The sequence below is a fragment of the Miniopterus schreibersii genome (genome assembly GCF_964146895.1).
Source record: "Miniopterus schreibersii genome assembly, chromosome: 18".
In the NCBI taxonomy this organism is placed as follows: domain Eukaryota; kingdom Metazoa; phylum Chordata; class Mammalia; order Chiroptera; family Miniopteridae; genus Miniopterus; species Miniopterus schreibersii.
Genome location: NC_138121.1, coordinates 17,074,265 through 17,094,662, shown reverse-complemented (window position 1 = coordinate 17,094,662; position 20,398 = coordinate 17,074,265). Strand labels below are relative to the sequence as shown.

General features: G+C 49.9%; 1 protein-coding gene across 5 annotated transcripts in view; it reads right to left on the bottom strand.

Moving 5' to 3' along the window:
* The window catches only part of ZFHX3 (zinc finger homeobox 3), a 243,494-nt gene that overhangs the window by 81,649 nt on the left and 141,447 nt on the right, over positions 1–20,398 (bottom strand). For all 5 annotated transcript variants that reach the window (XM_081119491.1, XM_081119493.1, XM_081119492.1 and 2 more), the window contains one exon: positions 15,740–15,971. In XM_081119491.1, the coding sequence (XP_080975617.1) occupies positions 15,740–15,971 (232 nt within the window). The remainder of the gene's footprint in view (positions 1–15,739; positions 15,972–20,398) is intronic.

The window sequence follows — 20,398 nt, the reverse complement described above, 5'->3', positions numbered from 1 at the left end:
TTGACTGTGAATTAAACCCGTGGCCCTTCGGTGCGTGGGTGGAAGCTCTAACCACTGAGCACACGGGCCAGGGCTACGTATGTGGGTTTAACACGTCTATGATGTTCACACTTGCAGTCCTATTTGTCTTTGAAAGGGGCAGCTTTGCACGGTGGAGGGGAAAAGGGAGGCAAATAGATCCAAACGACGGAAGAAAATGGGATTATAATGTTGGTCCTTGCCCAAGATCCTTTCTCTAGCTACACCGGCCTGTTCACTGGCCCCTCACCAAGCTCCTGACCTTCCCAATGCCCCTCCCATCTCACCCTACCTGCTTCTGACCATCCATCCTTCTGGGAACCGATCAGCCCACTCTTGGAGCTGTGCCAGTCATTCAGCCAAAGAATTCCTCACACCTCAGAAGGCCCAGGATATTTATTGTCCTGCTCCACAATCTGGTAATAACCGTCAATCATCCTGAATCCTGTGTGTGTGTGTGTGTGCGCACGCACGCACGTGAGAGAGAGAGAGACAGAGAGAGAGACAGAGACAGACATCCCCCCAAAAGATGACAGGCAGGAGTCATTTCTCCTTTTTTCCATATTCTCACAGAAACTGGTATTTACAACTAACAGGTGTTTAACAAACAGCTGTAAAGCTCAACATGCCCAGTGTTTCCAATGCAGAAATGGGGGAAAGGACTGCCACGGAGTAACCTTGAAAATGTGCTGGCAGGGAATGGTGAATATTTCTGAATTTAGCGCCCCCAGAGTACATTTGCATTTGTGCAATACAACCTCCCCCTTCCATGAGAATCCACACACATTACTTCATTTTATCTTATTAGTACGATGGGACGTGTTCTCGATGAGGCCACGGCACTACAGCTATTCCTCATCATTCCATTATCACCAGATGCTTATAGATTTCCCCCTTTATTACTCATCTTATTTCCTCCATCAAGTATATTTCATATATGAGGTAGTAATTACCAAGTTCTCCACTCCTTACATTTAAAAGTTTGATTTTTTTTTTTTCTTCCCTGATCATAAAAGCAACAAGTGCCTGTTGTTGAAAATCTTGAAAATACAAAAAACTATGAATGGACTAAAAATCACCCATAATCGGCGCTAACATCTCAGTATACTTATATATATTTAAAAGAAACTGGGACAGTTACATATGATTCTGTGCCTCACTTCCCTGTCTATTGAACTTTCTTCTATATCCTTAAATATTAATCAAGAACATTATTCCTAATGGCTACCCAGACTCCTACCACATAATCGTACACAGGTTACTTAATCCCCTCCTTATCTTTTAAAAGATGGGTGGGAGAGACTCCTAATTGCCTTCCTAATAACTGTTCTTCCTGGTGAACAGAAAACTCATTTTCTTCAGGGTGGCAATGCCCCTATTAGAAACTGCACCTCCCAATCTCTGTTGTGTCCAGGGAGAGTCACGTGGCTGAGCTCCAGCCAACAAGATACAAGAGGAGGCAACTGGGCGAGGCTTTGGGGAAAGCTCTTTAAAGAGATGTCCCGGTGCTTCTGCCTGCTTGAGACCACGAGGGCGGCTATGTGGAAAGAGGGAAGGAAGCTGGGTCCCTGCTGACTCTGTGGGGCCCCGTTCCTGCACTTGGCAGCCCTCCTCCCCAAGTCTGCTTATGAGAGGAGAAATGAAACCACTAATCCATTCGCCCAGTCCGGGGGTGCCTCTGTAACTCGCAGCTGAATGCTATGAGATGGAAGAATTTTGTTGTGGTTGTTTCCCCTTTAACTAGCTTCCTAGTCTCTCCAGCTTTGAAAATATGGGACCAAGACCTCACATACAAACCAGACTGTCTGAGGTCACCCAGTCCAGCCTGAGACAGACTGGCACAGGGGAGTCGTTGGGTCTCTCTTCCTCTCATTCTCGGCTGCCCAACTCGTGGATAGTAGCCTGCAGGGAATGACACGGGCCTGTGTTTGCTCATTTCTACAGTTCATACAGCTCCAGCTGACAATGACCAGGAAAGCTGCCCCTCACTGGTGCAAGTAATTCCCATAAAAGAATTCCAAAATTACAGGCCGCTAGGCTGCCCAACACACACTTCCACCTGGGACACAGCTAGCGGGGGGGCTGACGGCCTGCAAACTTGGGGTAGCCTCTGGGGTCCTTCTCAGAAGAAAGGCCTGGTTTGGTTTGAACCCAGCCCTGCAGGGAAGCCTTCCACCCAACACACCTCCTCACGGAAGCCGGAGGCACTGCCAGGCACAGCCCAGAAGCCCAGAGAGGTCCCCAGATCCCAAGAGAAACCTGAAGGTGCACATGGCTGTCCATACAGCTTGCCAGGGGCCAGGTGTCTGACTCACACAAGCAGCTGGTCGAAGCCTCGGCAGTGCAGTTTCTACCTGATTCAAGGAACTGGAGTCACAGCTGCCACTGGGAAAGCTGCATCTCCACTGGTGAATACACTTTTCCCCCGTGAAAGCAGCGGACAAGGTACTATAAAGTCCTCATGGAGCCCCAAACTCCAAGACTGGTATATGTGAGGGGGTTAAGCAAACTACCTGCTTAAGTCAGCTTTAACGAGCTGACAATGCTTTAATCCTACTGCTTAGAAAAAAATGGCCAAAGGGCACAAGTCAAATGTGCAGCCTTCGTGAGAACAGAAGAGGGATGGCAGTTCCATCATCCTCAGGTGATGCAATATCCTGCCGGCCTGGGAGCTGGAATTCCAAACGGTCGCACCTTGGAGGCGTTTCACCGCCGGGGAGGAGAGGGGAGGCCGCCGAGCCACAAGTCTGACAATCGAGGACCCCATCTACTGTTTCGCCGTCAATTAATAGGACAGGGTTTCTATCCAAAACTAAAGGCTATTTTTATCCCAACTTGGCTGTTTCATAAAATGCACACATACAGGCTCAGAGGTTTCGGTCTGAAGCAAGTCTTCAGAATACTAGGTTCAAATACTTCACTGTTACGATAAAGGGTAAAAGAACCTAACAGAAGTCGATCCATAAACTTAGACTTCGTGAGCTGGAGACGGTGGGGCACCCAGTCCCCCTGAGAACCACGGCAGGATGAGCCGGCATTTGGAGCTTCCTCTCTTTCTGTTGAACGAAGCCAGGAGCTCCCCGCGACACGCGTCTGCTGGAGGTGGGCAGGAAGCTCATGAGATGCCGGCCACATTTCAGCGTCGCCTTGGTCAGCAGGTTGTCCCCAGCCCTCCGACCACTTCCTCCTGTTTGGCGCCGCCCATTAAGGAGTTTTGTTAACCAAATGCTTGGGGGTTTGGTATTTATATTACCTTCCTTCCGCCCTCCCTTCTGTTCTACCAGGGGGGAAAAAAGTTCTGATAAACTTTAATAAAAACAAAATTAAAATGATTAAACCTTTCATATCCTTTAGAGATAATCTGTCTTCTGCTGGCTGGTCTGTCTGGAAGGAAACAAATGCAAAACCACAGCTTGCTGCTGCTCTTCCACTTTTTTCCCTCCCCTAAGGAAACAAACAGAAAAGACTGCCTGTGGCCAGATTTTTAAAATAAATTAAATCTGTCCTCACACACGGCAGCCAGGTGTGGCTGAAACATTCTTTCCAAATACCCATGATCTATACCAACATCTTTCCCTCCAGGGGTCTTTCAACATAAGCCTGACAATCCCAAGGGGACAGGGAACCCGAAGGGGGAGAGGAGTGGAGTCAAAATAGTTCTTGAAAAAGAATCACTATTTTCCAATTAGCTGTGTAATAACTGCCTTACGGAAGGGACCAAAAGCCCTGTGCCTGCACACCATCTACTGGAAACACACACACACACACACACACACACACACACACACACCACCCCCCCCACCCCCCCCCCACCCCCCCAAGCTGCATTTCTGATTAAAGAAAAGCCCAGAGAAAATAGTCCAGTGTGGCACAGATCTCCCTGGTCGTCAGTGTTCTGGGGAAGTCTTCAGATCCGCCGGGGGTCTGGGCACATGTCCGCAAAGGACAAAAACGGCTGCAGAATTAGACCAGGCCTGTCTGTCAAAGGCTGGCTAGACGTGCAAGTCAGTCAGAGCCGGGCCACCCATCAGGCCCTCCAGAGTGCGACAGTGACCTTTGGACACGCTGCACCGACCGGGGCCACCACGGGAACAAAGGTGTTAGGACGCTGGGCTCTTTTTCGGATTACAACAGCGAGTAGTGAAATGCAGTTCTTGTCCTGGTGCGACACGCCGTCATCTTAGAGATGCCCCGTGGAGTGTGGGTGCCCATCAGAAGGCAGAGCAGGAGGAGAGGAAGGGGTTTGACTTTGCTGTCATCTCCCCCCACCCCCTCGCCCCCGCACCAGAGCCAGCTCCTCCTCCTGGAGCTTGGGGCTTACGCTGTAGTACAGACAACTCATCCGTAAGTCAAAAGGACAGAAGTCTCTCCTGTGCTTCACACTTAGGCAGTGAGTCACCAGGAAAGGATTTTGTTTTTTGAAAGAAAGAGCTGCTGAGCAGAGAGCTTCGGAGCTGTGCGGATCCCGGGGAGCGGCTTCTAGGGGGCCCCGTCTGCTTGCAGTTGCTGCTGCTCAGGAGGCTCCTAGGGACAGCGCGCACTGCGGCCACCCCTCTCCTCCCTTTACTTGGGGCATGATGGGTGACGGGTAGGGAGATAACTCACATCTTAACCACGGTGGACGTGCAAGTGAGTTTCCACAGTAATCTGAGTAGTGGGAGTCACCCTGCCACCTCCCCTGCTCAGGCCTGTCCCTTCCTGATGGGAGCAAAATCCAAATTCCCCACGCGCTGCTCGGACCACATCTCCCGGTGCACGCCGCCCTCTCCGGGCCTCTGCCTGCCCTCCTGCGCCTCCAACCAGCCCAGGGGGTTGTGCTTGCAGGGCCCTCTGTCTTGCTCACCACCGTCTCTCTCAGCTCCAATGTCACCTGCCCAGAGAGACTTTTCTGGTGCACCTTATGTAAAACAGCTCCCTCGTCTCACCCTGCCCCATCTGGTTCTATTTTTATAGCACCTTGCACACCTAACATTCTGTATTTGTTTATTTGGTATCCGTCCCCCGCTATGAGAGGGTAAAGTCCAGACTCTGTGTCTTCTCCTTGCTGGCAGATTTCCCAGAGCCCAGAGAAGTGCCCAGCCATACTAGGACACGTCCACGTTTGCAGGACTCGGCTCAGTCCCATCTCCCCGGCCTTACGGAGTTCTTCATCTCTGTCCTGACAGGGTCCAGCAACGGCTCAACTTTCCTTTCTGGATATGAAGAACCCTGTCCCGGGGCCAAGCAATGCTGTCCCTGGATGAGTTCATCAGCCCCAGCAAGGAGGCAAGACACAGCGTGGAGAGCACTGCCCTGAGCCCTGGGCCTCTGTGCCAAGTCCCAGCTTTGCCCCTGCCTAGAGCAGCACTGGCCATGCGAACTTCCTGCAGGGAAGGAAATGACCTCCATCTGCCCTGTCCAATACGGCAGCCACTGGCCACCAGTGGCACTGAGCACAAACAGTCCAGAGCAGTGAGACCCCCAGTGACCTGAGACCCCTACGGTCATCTGTGAGGGGGTCACCACACCTTCACTTTCTGCTCTTGTGGGAAAGGAAGGCCCTTTGGGAGGCTGGCCGTGAAGCCTGCCGCCCAGGCTCACATCTGGGAAAGAACAAGGCTGGGCACTTGGCTGTACCTGCCCTGTGAACATGTGTGAAGGACAGGTCCTAAATGAAAGTTATTGAGGGTGAAAACATCCGCAGTTAGACCTTTAAATAATGGCAAGCCTGGAGTATTCGACACAGAATAAAGTAAACCAAGAAATAAATCCTTCAAGTACTTCCAGCAACCCAAATCCTCTGGTTGGAAGCCCAACCGATCTTCACCATATAGAATTCTATGCCACAGCTGGTCACAGAATGTGTCAAGGCTCTGGGGAGCATTTACCCCAAACAGAGCCCCCCCCCAAAAAAATCAGGGTTACCACACACCATCCACAAATCCAGTGAGTTTTGCTGTCCTTGAAAGCAGCAGTGGGTAACAGAGAGGAGTCACTATTTCTCTAACCCCCTGGCACAGAGCCACATACCTGACAGCCTGCGGGAGCGCCCTCAGCAAGGGCGAGTGATACTGATGCTAAGACGGTCGAGTTTCACATGCACAAGAGCGCCCCCGCCTGGGCTGGCTGGCTGGCTGTTCCCTTGGGGTTTGCCAGTAGGAGGTTTGAGTAGAGGCTGCGTTGACAGGCGAGAAAAGACTCACAGTACAGCAGGCTCAGGGGACACAGTGCCCTGACCCCTCTCCCACCCTAACAAGATCCTGGGGCTTCCTCCAGAGGCCCCTTCCGAGGAGCTCGCTCTGTTCCTCACATGCCCAGACCCTCATCAGGGCCAGAAGCTGAGAGCAGAAAGCCCAGGGGGGACCCGCAGGCACTGACAACGCGGCCAGAGGCTTCACCCAGAGCCTCTCCCTTCACCTCTGTGTCCACCACGTCACCCTAACCTGCTTCGCAACCGAAGAGCCACAGAAGGAGAAACAAGAATCCGGCCCCAGATGTCAGAAAACCCATGTGATTTGGGGACTGAAATGTGTTCCCCAAATTCACATGTTGAAGTTCTAACCCCCAGCACCTCAGATGTGACTGTGTTTGGAGACAGGGCCTTTAAAGCTATGCTTAAGTTAAAATGAGGCCCTCAGGGTGGGCCCTATTCAATCTGACTGCTGTCCTCACAAGAAGAGGGGACTGTGACAGGCAGACACACACCAGGGATGCGCACATGGAGAAGAGGCCACGGGAGGACCAGAGAAGGCTGCAGTGTGCAAGCCAAGGAGAGAGGCGTCAGGAGAAACCGAACCTGCCGACACCTGGATCAGAACTTCCAGCCTCCAGAGCTGTGAGACAATGAATTCCCGGTGTTTCGGCCACCCTGTCCGTGGTATTTTGTTATGGCAGCCCTGGAAAATTAAGGCAGTCCGTAAGGGGGAAAAAAAATCTGTCCCAAGCACAGAAATTTAAACCAACGAAAACGGTGAGAGAAAGGTGCACAGATTCTTTTCTGACTTCATGAGATGACAATTTTGGGGAAAAAATTAAGAGTTAAAACGGCACACCTATTCCAAGAAAAATCACATACCGTCCAATTTTTAATATTCTAATTAGAGGAGAGGTCAGGATCTTTTAAAAGCTATAAAGAGCTCCTTTTATTAACATACACACAAAAGGCCTCAAGACGGTCTTGAGGTATAAAACTATAAAAGGCCCTTTAACATCCACTCTGTGAGAACTACCTTTACAAAGTCCTTTCGAACTCCCTCATCAAAGCTAATGGGATAGGCTGAGGTGGCAAAGCCAAAATTAAATTCCTATTTGAGAACATATTTGTTCCATCCTGAGAAAAGGGAGCAGAAAGAGCTGGAAAGACAGTAAAGGACACACCTTGTCCAGGCCAGCAGAGAGCAGGCGCCGGCGGGCGGGCACCATATCCTTTAAAATTGAAGCCAAAGAACCTTATGGAGAACACAGCCCAACCCAGCCAGGCCGCCTGGAAACCCAAGGGGCCCCAGTGAGGAACCCAGCACCGTCCAGAACTTTCTGAGCTATTCTATGAATCTGCACTGTCTACCAAGGCAGCCATGAGCCACACATCACAATTAAGCACCTGAAATTTGGCTCCTATGACAGAGAAACTAGATTTTGTATTTTTATTGAACTTGACTTGAACTTAAATAGCCACGTGTGGCTCGTGGCTACCATGCTGGACTGGCAGGTGGAGAATCTGGAGAAGCCTCCCGGCTACTCTCAAGGGACCTGGAAACCCAAGAACCAGGGGACCGTGGACAGTGCTCACACTGACTGGCCAGGCCACAGACTCTCCACCGCTAGTCAGTGCTTGAAAAAGTCATGCGGGACTGTAATTGTCGTAACTGGGTCACAGTCTGAAGGGGGTTCCTTCACATCTGTAGGGCTGAGAAGCAGCCTTTGAGCTATTTCTGTAAGCAGAGAGGCGCATGTCCTATTCTCCTCCCCGGCCCCCCACCAAGGTCAGGGACGGGTTCAATGTAGGATGTAAGTGGCCCGAGAAATGGATTCTGCGCACATTCCTAACATCATTCTGTCTCTTGAGAAATACATTTGGGCAACAAAGGAGGTGTTCAGCGCAGAGGTGGGGAGGAGGGGTCCGCACACAGGACAGAGGACGGGAGGTGAGGGCCACTCTGTCCCGCTACCGTTGTCATCACCACCGGGCCCCTCCCCTCAGATGAAATCCAGGCACAGAGCCCCAAACTCCAACCCAGCAAACGCACCCACTCGCGGGCCAGCGATCCACATTCACCTGCGGGTCAAGTTTCAAACTCTCAGGTTCCCTGGAGACCCCTCTCAAAGGTGACTTGGCATAAAGGTATCACTAAAATAACACTTAGTGTGACATGCCATTCTGTATCTCCCTTGGGGATCCCCGTGTTTCTGGGCTCTCTGGCACGCTCGAGTCCTTAAACAGGGGAACCCTCCCCCCCCCCAGAGTCTCTCTAATTCCTGTAACCACCAGCAGGTCCTTTTTTTAAGGATATGCCACCTGGTATCAGCCTCCCTAGAAGGGAGTGGCCTCAGTGTTGGGGCCTCTCATAGTGGGCAGCACTGGGTGGCCGTGAGGGGACCCAAGGGGACGGTAGAGGAGACACCTAAGAAGAAAGCCAACTGGCCCAGCAATATATAGTATACATACAGCCCAACATATAGGGAAACGTATGCTCCGGTTTCATAGAATGAAATAAAACAGAAAACCCCTGGTAGCTTTGATCACCCCATAAAAATACAGCAACCAGTGAACGGCAGAGCTACAATTTGAAAGGGTGGGTAAATAAGAATCACTGCAACTCAGGCTACGGCAGCCAGGTCTCAGATGATTTCGAAGAGGTGCCAAGTCTTGGTGCCAGTGCTCATCTCTCCCTGAGAAGACAGAGAGGAAGCAGACTAGTTGTGGATGCAAGTCCCACTGCCAAGCGACCATCTTCATCCTGGTGATGTCACATCCTCTCGGGAGGGACCCCGCTGGCCCAGGAGCACGGGACAACGGTGAAACAGCACCCTGCACATGTCCACCCACCAACAGACCGGATCATTCGCATATTCTGCAGAGAGCCGGCAGTAAAGTTTAATTGCCCTTAATTACCCAGTTCAAGAAGGCTCCTGGATAATGGCTCTCAGATTTCTTGCCTGGCATCGACGTAATTTCCCCGACTCTGACTTCATTATGGCCCTAACTTAGAAGCAATCGCCTCTCCAAGATGCACAGACGCCGAAGTTCCAGGGAAGGCTGGGCCACCCGTGCAAAGGTTTCTTGTATGAAGAGCCAGGTCCCCGGCTCCCGTGCAGGGCTGGTGCAAGGCTGTGCGTGCGGTGTGGGAGGCGGGGGAGAGAAGTTCGCACTAGCATGTACTTAGAGGAAGGACTGGGACAAGGAATGTGCAATCAGAAGCCATTGCAATTACAAATGTAAATGAACAGGCAATTGGCACTGACCTTTGTAGATTGTTAGAGGACTAATTAAGGCAAATCAGGAACTCTATTCCAACAGAAAAACAAGACAGTGTATGCCCGGAGAGCCACTCCTGACCTCTTCACGTCGATGCAAAATGCAAGAGAATCAGACTATAATCAAACTCTGTATGCCGTGCACCGACGGACAGAAAACTATCTCTGTGAACAAAAGAAAACCAACGATGTACTCCTTGGTATATCACTAGCGATTTTGCTGCTATCTCTACCTATAAGGTTCACCAATATTCGAGCTCTTGCCATGTGCCTGACACTCTATTAGACTCTATATACATGAGTAGATCCCACCCATGAAACAGCCAGGTGTGCCAATCACAGACTTTACTCGGAATGGGTGCTTTAAGAAAATACTTAAAAACATACTTAAAAAAACAGAATCAAACTCTATAAACTCCCTTTTCCACTTAACAATATAGTCTCTTTCATTCGATACATAATGGCCCCTCTTTATTCTTGCATTGTAAAGCATCTTTCTAAAGAGCACACTGATGTTTACAATCCTTGTCCAAACAGTCTTCGTTGGGGAATGTATTTATAACAGATAACGTCGTATTTTCTTCATTCCTTCCTAAGTGCTTAAAATTTCAGTCACCCCAATTTGTTCCGACGTGCTTTTACATTTAACTTCTCTGGTTAGAAATACATTATCCCTGTGTCTTCCCCAAGCCCCGTCAACAAGATATACAGTAAAAAGGGGGGGGGACACAACCAACATAGCTGTTTGGTTTTATAAAAACAATGCTTCAGAATTACAGAACTGGCCACAACATATTTTAGTGCTATGAGAAAAATTACACTGAAATTGCTTATAATTTAGCTATTTACAAAAAAAATAAACTAGTTCATATTTAGAGGGCAGCCTTGGGACAATTTGGGAAAATAAAAACAAAATCAAATGAGAAAGTTAAAAACAGTACATTTTCTTATGCTCTTAAGTCGTATGAGCTAACCACAGAACTCCCTGAAGCTCGGTTCAAAAAAATGATCCATCAGGCAAAGCCAGTGACTGTTTCCGTGTAGGTTGTCACCAAAACCACGACAACACCTGGCAAGCTGCCTGTGCCCCCCTGGCCTTAGGAGCTCACTACCTTGAGCACAAAGATGTGGCACAGAGAGGGATGCCGTCTTCTGCTCCAAGCAACATAGTCTCCTTAACTCTGAATGAGCGTGGCTTCTGGAAACTGAGTCATCCTCTAGTTGCCCCAAATGCCTGAGCTGGTGTCTTAACCAGTGTATCCGCGTCAAGAGCTGAGAGGAGACGTCAGCTGTGGCCCTCAACTCAAAAAGTCTTACACATAGTAGGCGCTCAATCAAGAATCGTTCCATTTCATCTGTGCAAAGATTTGAAATCTACGTCTACACGAGAGAAGCAGTTAAGGCGAGGGTAAGAGAGAAAGCAGGAGGCGGCGGCGAGAAGGCAGGCCAAGGGCAGAAACACAAAGGACCTCCTGTCTTCTCCAAGCCCGGGGCACGGATAGAATGAAATTAACTACAGTTTCACCCTGGAGCCAGAAATACCTTTTTAATAAGTACCCAGGGAAGCTGATCCTACACATGACCCACCCTAGGAGAACGGTCCATGTCTCAAGAGCTTCTGGTCAACTAAGGGGAAGTAAACAGTGGATGCCAGTAACTGAGAGATATCATCCAGGGTGTTGGCCCACAATAGGCTTTCTCCACCTCTACCTTTGTGGAGAGATGAAGTGAAAAGACCAACCCCCAACACAGTCAAGAGACCACTTGGTCTTGCAGAAAATACATGCAAGATAATCATTGAAAGATTGAGATGAAAAAAAAAAAAAAAAAAAAGTTGGGGTGGGGAACCCTCATCTGATTAGGTCACTTCCTGTTCTCTGAGATGTGCATTTCCAAGCCATTTCTAGGGAAGGCCCACCATGGGGTGTGTGGGGGAAGTGTGTACACATGTGTGTGTGAAGCATAACCACAAACACCAACATACTACGTAAAGACAATACAGTACAGGGCTCGGCCTGCCCACTGATGTAAAGGTGAAGTTTGCCCACAAGCAGGACCACGCAGGGGAGGGTGGCCTAATTATTAGCACATTGTCTGCAACCAAGACGTAGCCCTTTGGTGCAGGGCAGGACCGAGATGTTGTGTGTCTGGCTGAGAGGCCTCTCCAGGGGCAGGTGTAAATCCTGGCCACGGCCAGTTCTGAAGGGCAGAGGAAACCATCACAGTCTCTCGGTCTTCATAGTTACATGGTGATGCCAGTCGACAGGCTAGATGGTGAACTTGCCTGATCAGAAAACATGTTGGCTTATGTTAACAAATATTTGAAAAGATGACATTTTTGTCATCACAGGGAAGAACCTATCCTACCTAGAATTCACTCCACCAGCCTCAGCAAGGGAAGCCCCATAGAAGGGGACAGGAGACCGGGGATAAGGTCCTGAGCTCAGAAAAGGAAAGAAGGTTCTTCCCGATGGCCTCTGTGTAAAACTTTCAGGAAAGGAGAAAGAGCACTAGCATTAATTAGATGACACGAGAACACCAAGATCCAAAACTCTAGACATCACAGCCTTTAATACCCATGCAGCTTTGAGTCAGACAGGCAGGGCTCCCAAAGGTGCTCTTAAGTCTCCCCGAGGCCTCCTTACGCTAAAGGAATGACTTTTCTAGCTGAAGATGAAGGTTCTGATCCTTAGGTTTGAGAGGAGAAAACTGGGGATATTTTACAAAGTATGTGTTGACAAAATTTGAAGTTGATGACCTTCAATGTCAATTCCACCATGTCCACAATATCTTTTTCTTGAAGACATTTTTAAAAATTATGATTATTATTGAATGTTAGAGAGAGAGGAAGGGAAAGGGGAAAAAGAGGGTAACATCGACATGAGAGCAAAACATCGACCGGCTGCCTCCTGCATGCCCTCTACCGGGGAGGGGAACCAGCCTGCAACCTGGGCATGTGCCCTCACAGGAAGTCGAACTGGCGACCTCTCGGTGCCCAACTAACTGAGACATTCTTTCAAGAAGTTTTTAAGAGCCAATCCCTTAGGGTGGCCAGGGGTGGGGTGTGTGTGTGTGCAGCAAAGAGAATATATTTTAAGATGGGTTTTCTTAAAGGAGTTCCCAAAACAGCACCAAGCTGCTGTTAATGTCCACATGACCATTACCTAGTAATTTATTCGCCCCTTTTGTGATTAGTAAAGAGGGTAAATTTAGCCAGAGTGTATGTGCGGGGTGGGGCAGGGAAGAAGGCGGGTGGAGAGCAAAAACATGACTCCAGGCCAAAGACAATACAGAGGGATTTTGAAATACAGAGAGAGGAAGTCTATCTTCTAGACTAAAGTTGCTCATACACTTCACGGGGGGAGAGGGGGATCCCTAATACGCATTACATGAGAGAAACCCAGAAGGCAATGGTGTAAGAAAGCAATTCCAGAGCGGACTACAGCAATAGAAGTATTACATTATGAAACAGGGAACTGTTTGTTCCAGTCCACAGACCCCGGGTGAAATGGCAGCTGTACACTATTTAGTTTGGGGCACCTCATTAATAAAAAGGGAATTCTGAGCAGAGTGAAAGAAAGAATGGGGGTGGGGGGGGAGAGGGACCAGCTTTTAACAGAAGATTAAAACAATGATGTAACCAGAGCTGGCCAAAAAAAAACCCACAATCTTAAAAAATCCCAACCCTGAAATAAATAGGTCTGCGTAGACTGGTGGAGGAAGGAGAATCCTATGAAATGACTCGACAATGGAATAATGGGGAGTGGAGGGATCAGACAGAGGCCCCAGCGGGGAATGGGGACCCCACAGCCAGATGGCACAACGGTCTGAGTCTTGGGCCACAGATGTGTCCGTGGGTACTGGGCCCCAACCTTGCTCCTATGAGCACCCACCACCACCCAGACGGATGGGATCGGGCGCAAAGCAGACCCCATGGGTTAAGGCATCTGGATTTTAACCAGAAGAGGCATTTGAAAAAAAACATGGGAGGGGACAGTCTTGCAGTGACCTGGATATGGCAAAAATTATCCTTGTGCCCAACTGCGCTTTCCTGAAAAAATGATTCATACTGACTCAGGGTGACTGGCCTTCCCACTGTGATCTGAAACCTGAGCCACTCCAGTGGGGGAAACAGGCTCAAATGCGGGTACAGCCTGTCATACGGGAAGTCCGGTCTCACTTAGGTGGAGACGGGAGCGCAGTTAGAGCAGGGTGACAGGGACAGGAGCAGGTGGCCAGAGGGGTCTGCAGGGGCCTGGGAGGGATGCCTCCGGGAGGAAACGAAGCTCCCGGCACAACTGATACAGCAGAGCTTTTGGAGATCAGGGATTGTCTCCTCTGGGGAGGGTTAGCCATGAATTAATCATAGGTACCTAGAAAAGCAGGGAAAACAAAAAGTTGAACAAGAAGGTAAATGAAATTATAAAACTCTACACGGCTCAGCTGTGATTAATATTTATAGAGTTAGAATAATGAAAACACTGAATATTAATAAAAGCCCAAATTATTATTTAATCATACTGGAAGGTGGAGGGAGGAGAGGACTGAGTGTGCAGGGGGCTGGGGAGTGGGGGGCGGGGGGCGAGTGTGGTGAGGGCACACGTGTGTGGGTGCCGAGTGCGCATGTGTGAGTGTGCACGGAGCGCCTGTGTGGTGTGTGGTGTGTAGTGGTCTGTGGATGGGGAGCATGTGGGAGGGTGCCAGTGTGTGGATTTATAGAATGGCACGCCAGTGAAACTGCCATCTTCCAGAGTAGAGAGCCAAGAGAGGCCTTACACTTTAAAAAAAAACAAACAAAAATCGAAAGCAGTACTAACAGACGCATGTTAATAAATATGAAAATAAATAACGGAAGAAACAACTAAAACTTGAATGCCACTGCTCTGGGGAATGGGATGCGGAAGGCCATGCCATTTTTCATAAGGGCTATGGAAGTTTTGCCTTTAAAAGCTCTAAAAATGTGAAATTTGATAACGTTAAGATTAAAACCCCCCCCACCCAGCCGCAACGGCTCACTGGCTGAGTGGGTGCTGCTGGCAATGGAGGGATAAAGAATGGCCCTGAGTCCCCAGCCCAACCAGGTCATTCAATAGCGTGACATCTGGGGAAAGAGGTCTGGAGCAGGAAGTCCTGAGCTCAGCGCCTATGAGGTGGCACCAATGAGAACGCCAGGAAGCTGCCTGAAGGACACACGGCAACCCCAGGAGATCAAAGCTTCAAGAGGCTGGGAGCCAAGGGCCAGGGCCTGATGCCCGGTGACACCGGCGTGTGGGGCAGCCGGAGGACAGCCAAGAGGAGCAGGAGGATGGGAAAGGAACACACCTGAGTGCCCAGGGAAGGGGGGAGGAGCTTGGAGAAGGTCCACAGAAAGACCATTTCGAAGACCACAGAAAGAAGAGAGTAAGGCCAGCAGGGGGCCACTGGGTTGGGTGACCTCTCAAGGGTGGCTGATGACCGGAGGAAACAGGCGCAGGCAGAGGGAGGCGTAACTGGAGACGGCCAACGCAGGCTGTCCTTTCAGGAATCCTGGAGATCCTACAGGAGGCAGGCAGTGGGACATGGGATTAAGGAAGGGCTTTTGTTTTAACTGTTTTTCAAGAGGCAAGCCAGTGTCCTGTGCTTCCAAGTTGAGAGAAAGGGACTGGAAGGCTGAAAAAATAGAAGGGCGATTGTACCCAGTGAGGTGGCAGCGGGAATGAGTCACACAGGGGAGGGTGGGGGCTACAGAGAAAGGTGACTGTGGACGAGATGACAGGATGGCAGGCGGAAGCGGGTGAGTCCCCTCTGGAAGGTCTCGACACTGTGAAGCAACAGGCAGCACTGAGTCACAGAACAGCCAGGGTCACTGTCAAATACAATTCTAATGTTTATAACAAGCACTTGTTTTGATTCTTTCTGAAGTCATTTCTCACAGACCAGATCTGAGGCCACAAACTGCCTGTTCTTAATACCAAACGAGACATAACTTAGCACTTGCTTTATGTCAACCTGACGCCATATGCTGAATCTGGGGCGTGCGCAAGGGGAGACTGGGGATGGGAACAGGACGTCTGTTGGCGGTGGCTGGAGATGCCCGAAGAAAAGTGGTGCTAAGTTCCTTTTTTTTAAAAAAAAGCAACACCCCATGAATGCTCCTTCCAGGATACCACGGCCACCTGTGAGGCCAGCAGTGCACACGAGGGCCGGCTGCACGGAGCCAAGGCCCCCGGGAGGCCTCGCAGGCTGCCGCCTGGGCCCCGCGGGGCCGGCCACGCCCGCGCGCGCTCACCTGGGTCGGTGGAGGGGCACCTGCGGATGGTGAAGATCTGCCCCAGGTCCTCGTCCTCCTCGGGAAGGCCCTTCTGCAGCCGCTGCAGCTTGCGCAGGCTCTCGCTGCGCTGGTGCTTCATGGAGCGCACGTGCTGGATGAGGTTCAGCTTGGCCTTGGTGGAGTAGTTGCACAGGACGCAGTGGTAGTAGCAGCTCTCGCCCTCCACGCCGCTCTCGTGCTGCTGCAGGTGCTGCAAGGGCAAAGAGGGACACGCCTCGGATAAGCCACCGCTGCCATGGGCCCGCCGCCGTCCCGGCCGCAGCCTGATAAGACTCCTTAGAGGCGTCTGCTTTGTGTCCCCCACTGTCCCCTTCTCTAGCAGCTCTCTGAGGACAAGCCGCAAGCTGACTCTCATTCCCGTGTCCCCTCCCGTGCGGCTTTTCATGGTGCTGAAAATGCAGAAAGACTGGACCTTTCCCGTAACACTGGTTTTCCTGGCCCAGGAATGAGAGGTTCCCCTTCCACTCTCCAAAGTATCCTGCCCCACTGAGATCAGGGGCCAGCAAACGATAGCCTGCAGGCCAGATCCAACCTGCTGACTATTTTTGTAAATCAAGTTTTAACAGAACGCAGCCGCACACAGGACACGAGTCGTCCACAGCTGCTTTCGAAACACCACAGTTGGATAGTTGCAATAAAGGCTGTATGTCCTGCAAAACCTAACACAGAACGGTCTGGCTCTTTACAGAAAAAGTGAGTCTAAATAATCTACACGGGCCCCCAGCCTCTATAGAATCCCACCTAGTACAGTAACACAGAGCCAAGGAAGGCGGCTCAAGTTTTTATATTTAGAACTATGGTCTACTAGGAGAACCCAAAATTAGGTTTTCCCCTGGATTAAAAAAAAAAAAGACAGAAAAACAAATGTCTCCCGACTAGTTCCCTGCCAACATCTCAAGGTCATCTGGCTTAGTGCACAGATGGTCAGCATTACTCTCTGTGTGGTGTTTGTGTAGACACAGGACTGACTCCAGAACATGGGAGCTCACGAGCTGGCGGGAAGCAGGCTCACACGGGATTCAAGTCACGGGCTTAAGAACAGCCGAGGTCATGGAAGCAGGGAGCAGACCCCGGACTTCTGTGCCTCAGAGAAGACAAAGATCTTCCAAGCACAAAGTTTATAGCTTTTTCATGCCCCTTTGAGACTGTGAAAGAAACCCATGCACCCTTTTTACAAACAGGTAGGGAATGGAGATGCTCGCTCCTGGTACACAGAAAGGCCAGCTCCTTCATTTCAAATGTCCCGCATTAGGGGAGGAGGGAATGTTTCTGTTGTGTGTACACGGAGCAGGGGAAACAATTCCAAAAAGCTTAAGTGACTGATCCACGGTAACCCAGCTAGTTCATCGAAAAGAGAGCTAGGACCTGACTCTCAGCACCCTTTGGAGGTCGAAATTCAGGTCATGTAAAGTATCTAATGCGTTCATGTCATCACCTGTCTTTCCCTCTCTCTTTCCTTGCCCACAGCCCCAGCCCCAGCCCCTGGAACCCAATTCAAGTCGCAACCCAGAGCACGCGGCAGGTGCCTCGGAAGCACTGAGCGCTGCTCCCTCTGTCCTGCTCCACCCGTCCTGTTTGATGCCCTGACAACTGTTTCTTGTCCAGATTAGAATAAAAGACCCCAAGAAAGCAGAGCTGTCGTTAGAATGCCTTGCACTGGGCCCAAACACTGAAAGTGTCTGAGTGGCCCTACGAACACTTCCTACTGAACAACACGACTCGGGAGCGCATCTGCTCACAGGCGCACGTCCAACACTCACTGAAAAGGTGTGAAAATTCCAGAAGCTTGTTTGCACCTTACTGGAAGAGGAAACATGAAGGCACCAAGTACGTGTTGTAGAAAAATCACCGTGGGGAGCGGAGAGAGGCGGAAGCCCTCCATCACGTAAACTGGCCAACCTAGCCCACAGGCAGGAGTGTGGAGGGCTCTACAGGTACCGAGAGGGAGAACCTCCTTTCCCACCAAAGGGGTGATTTCACCAGCTGAGTGCAGAGCCCTGGAACTTGCTAATATTTCCACCAGCCATTCTAGAGCCATTTCACAACCAGATGGAGTTTAAAGAACCAGCAAGCTCAACGTTAACCGTTCAAGGAATACAACAATTTTAAGTAAAAAGCTACTTTTCTTGAAATAAACCTGAGCTGTTTTGTCTTCTTATGGTTTATTTTCAATTGACCTCCTCTGAGACAAGGCTCCTCGAAGAGGCTTTCAGGAGGGAGAGCTGCACCGAAGCACCGTGTCCTGGGGGCTACAGCCCTTCCTCCCAGGAGCAGGGTCTGATGGGCCAGATACCAAGGAAAGAGATGAGCGTGGGACTGAGGAGCAGGAAACGTGGATAGAGCCAGGGACTGCTGCCCCGGGTCACTAAGAATTATATTTATTAAAGCTTCAACAAAAACAGATGGGATAAAAGATAACTGGGGAGATAACACAGGATCCAGAGCAATGCGTTCTATCGAGGGACTGGGGTGGCATCGTAAACTCTGGAACCAGAGCAAGGATCATGGAAGCCTTACCCCCAGTTCCCATCACCTTCCCACGAAACGGGATTTCCTAGAAGTAAGGCACTGGACCGTGAGCATGAAGTTTAATACGGATATGAGGGCTCTTTGTGAAATGGCTGGGGTTTCCAATCTCAGAGCCAGGAGAGAGGCTACCCTGGCCAAAAAGAATTGGATGAAGCTAACGTGTCAAATGTCTTTTGTTCTGAAATGTAGGGGTGGCAGTGCCGTAGAAATCCTAACAGGAATAAAGATCATACTGGGGACTCTGCTTTAAAAATAACTGATATGAGGAAGATGTCCCCAAACTGCTCCACACTCCAAGTCATGGTGGTACACGGCGCGCTCTGTGACACCAGGAGTTCTTAGTTCTGCCACTTGAGAGCCATTTGGGAAGGGAAATGGGCACACACCACAAATGCTGAAGAAAGAACTAAAGGAAACAAGGCAGACGGCCATCAACTCTTCTGTTGATCCCGGTCTAGGGGACATTTAGGGTCCTCTTTTACGAGACTTGCGCAACAGCTTCATTCAAAATTCCAAGCTTGTGTTTGCACTTCAAGTTCATTCTCCAAGACATACACACACAAATGCAGAAGAAATTATTTCTCAGTTGCTAGGAAACACCTGCCTATAAAGCTGATATCCCAACCCAAGCTTCCACTCGCAACCCGAGTCTCCTGATGGCTACCTGCATGGGACAGATCCTGTTCTCACCACATTTTCTAAGTTCTCACTCAGTATTTCTCAGGCTGTCCAACCTGGTGCAAACAGGGGCCTGACCCAACCCAACGCTAGCAGCAGGGTCTTGACCTCTGTGACCTTCTCCGCACCATCTGGTCATTTCCCAGGCCATGACAGGGTCAACGCCCTGAGCCTGTTGGCCAGATGCCCCCCACCCCCAGAATTCCACCCGTGGAACTGGCCACAGCAGCAGCAGCAGGAGGGGGTGGGGCTGGAGAGGCCGGCGAGGACTCCACGGGCCAAGCCAGTCAGCCAAGGACGTGCTCTCCCTGCCAAAGACAGTGGATGTTTTCATTTGGAGGAGGGAGAATAATTTGTTCCTGACCCAGCTAATTAGAATACCCTCAATTGGGATCACAATGTATTTAATTAAATTCACTGTAATATATGAAGAATCCACCAAGGCTCAAACCCCAGTGGAACATCAATATGGGAACTGCCTGCTTTCGGAGTTCCTGCTCTCCTCGCCAGGCAGGAAATGTTTCTCCCCTGCAAATCCTCCGCTCCCCAACTCTCCCGCCCTCGACACAGATCCCTCCCATCCTTGGGAGGGGCACCCAGATTTTGTTCAGCTTTTTCCATTTTTTTGTGTTTTTAATTCTGTGTTCAAGATTCCTACCTGCTCACCTCTGACAGGTCGGGTGTATAGTTTAAAAAGAAAACAAACGACAACTTCAACTGTGGTGAGTGTGCTGTGAGGCATGTGTTGCTACTTTTGGACCCAAAGAAAAGTGGCTGCTGAACCCATTGGGCAGGGTTTGGTTTTGGGTTGATTCTAAGTGTCTACAACACATTAGACACTATGCAAACACACACAGAATATGCCCCCCCCTCTAGGGGCTTCACACCTGCAGATGATTAAAGCAGTGGCTGTGGTGACTTGGAGAACATGCCAGGGGATTTGAAGGGGCATCCCTTTGGCTGGAATACCAATGTGAGAATATACCAGCTGGACCAGTGAAAATCACTGGCTCACTCAAGAAAAGTTGGCACCAAATTAAAAATGGAACTGCCTTCTGACCCAGTGATTCCACTTCTGGAAATATATCCGAAGAAACACTAATTTGAAAGAATCTATGCACCCCTATGCTCACTGCAGCGTTATTTACAATAGTTAAGATTTGGAAGCAGTCCAAGTGCCCGTCAGTAGATGAGTGGACAAGAAAGCTGTGGGACACTTGCACAATGGAATACTACTTGGCTGTAAAAAAGAAAGAAATCTTACCCTTTGCGACAACATGGATGGACCTGGAGAGCATTACGTCAAGTAAAATAAGCCAGTCGGAGAAAGACAAGTACCATATGATTTCACTCATATGTGAAATCTAATGAACAAAATAAACAAAACAGAAACAGACTCATAGAGACAGA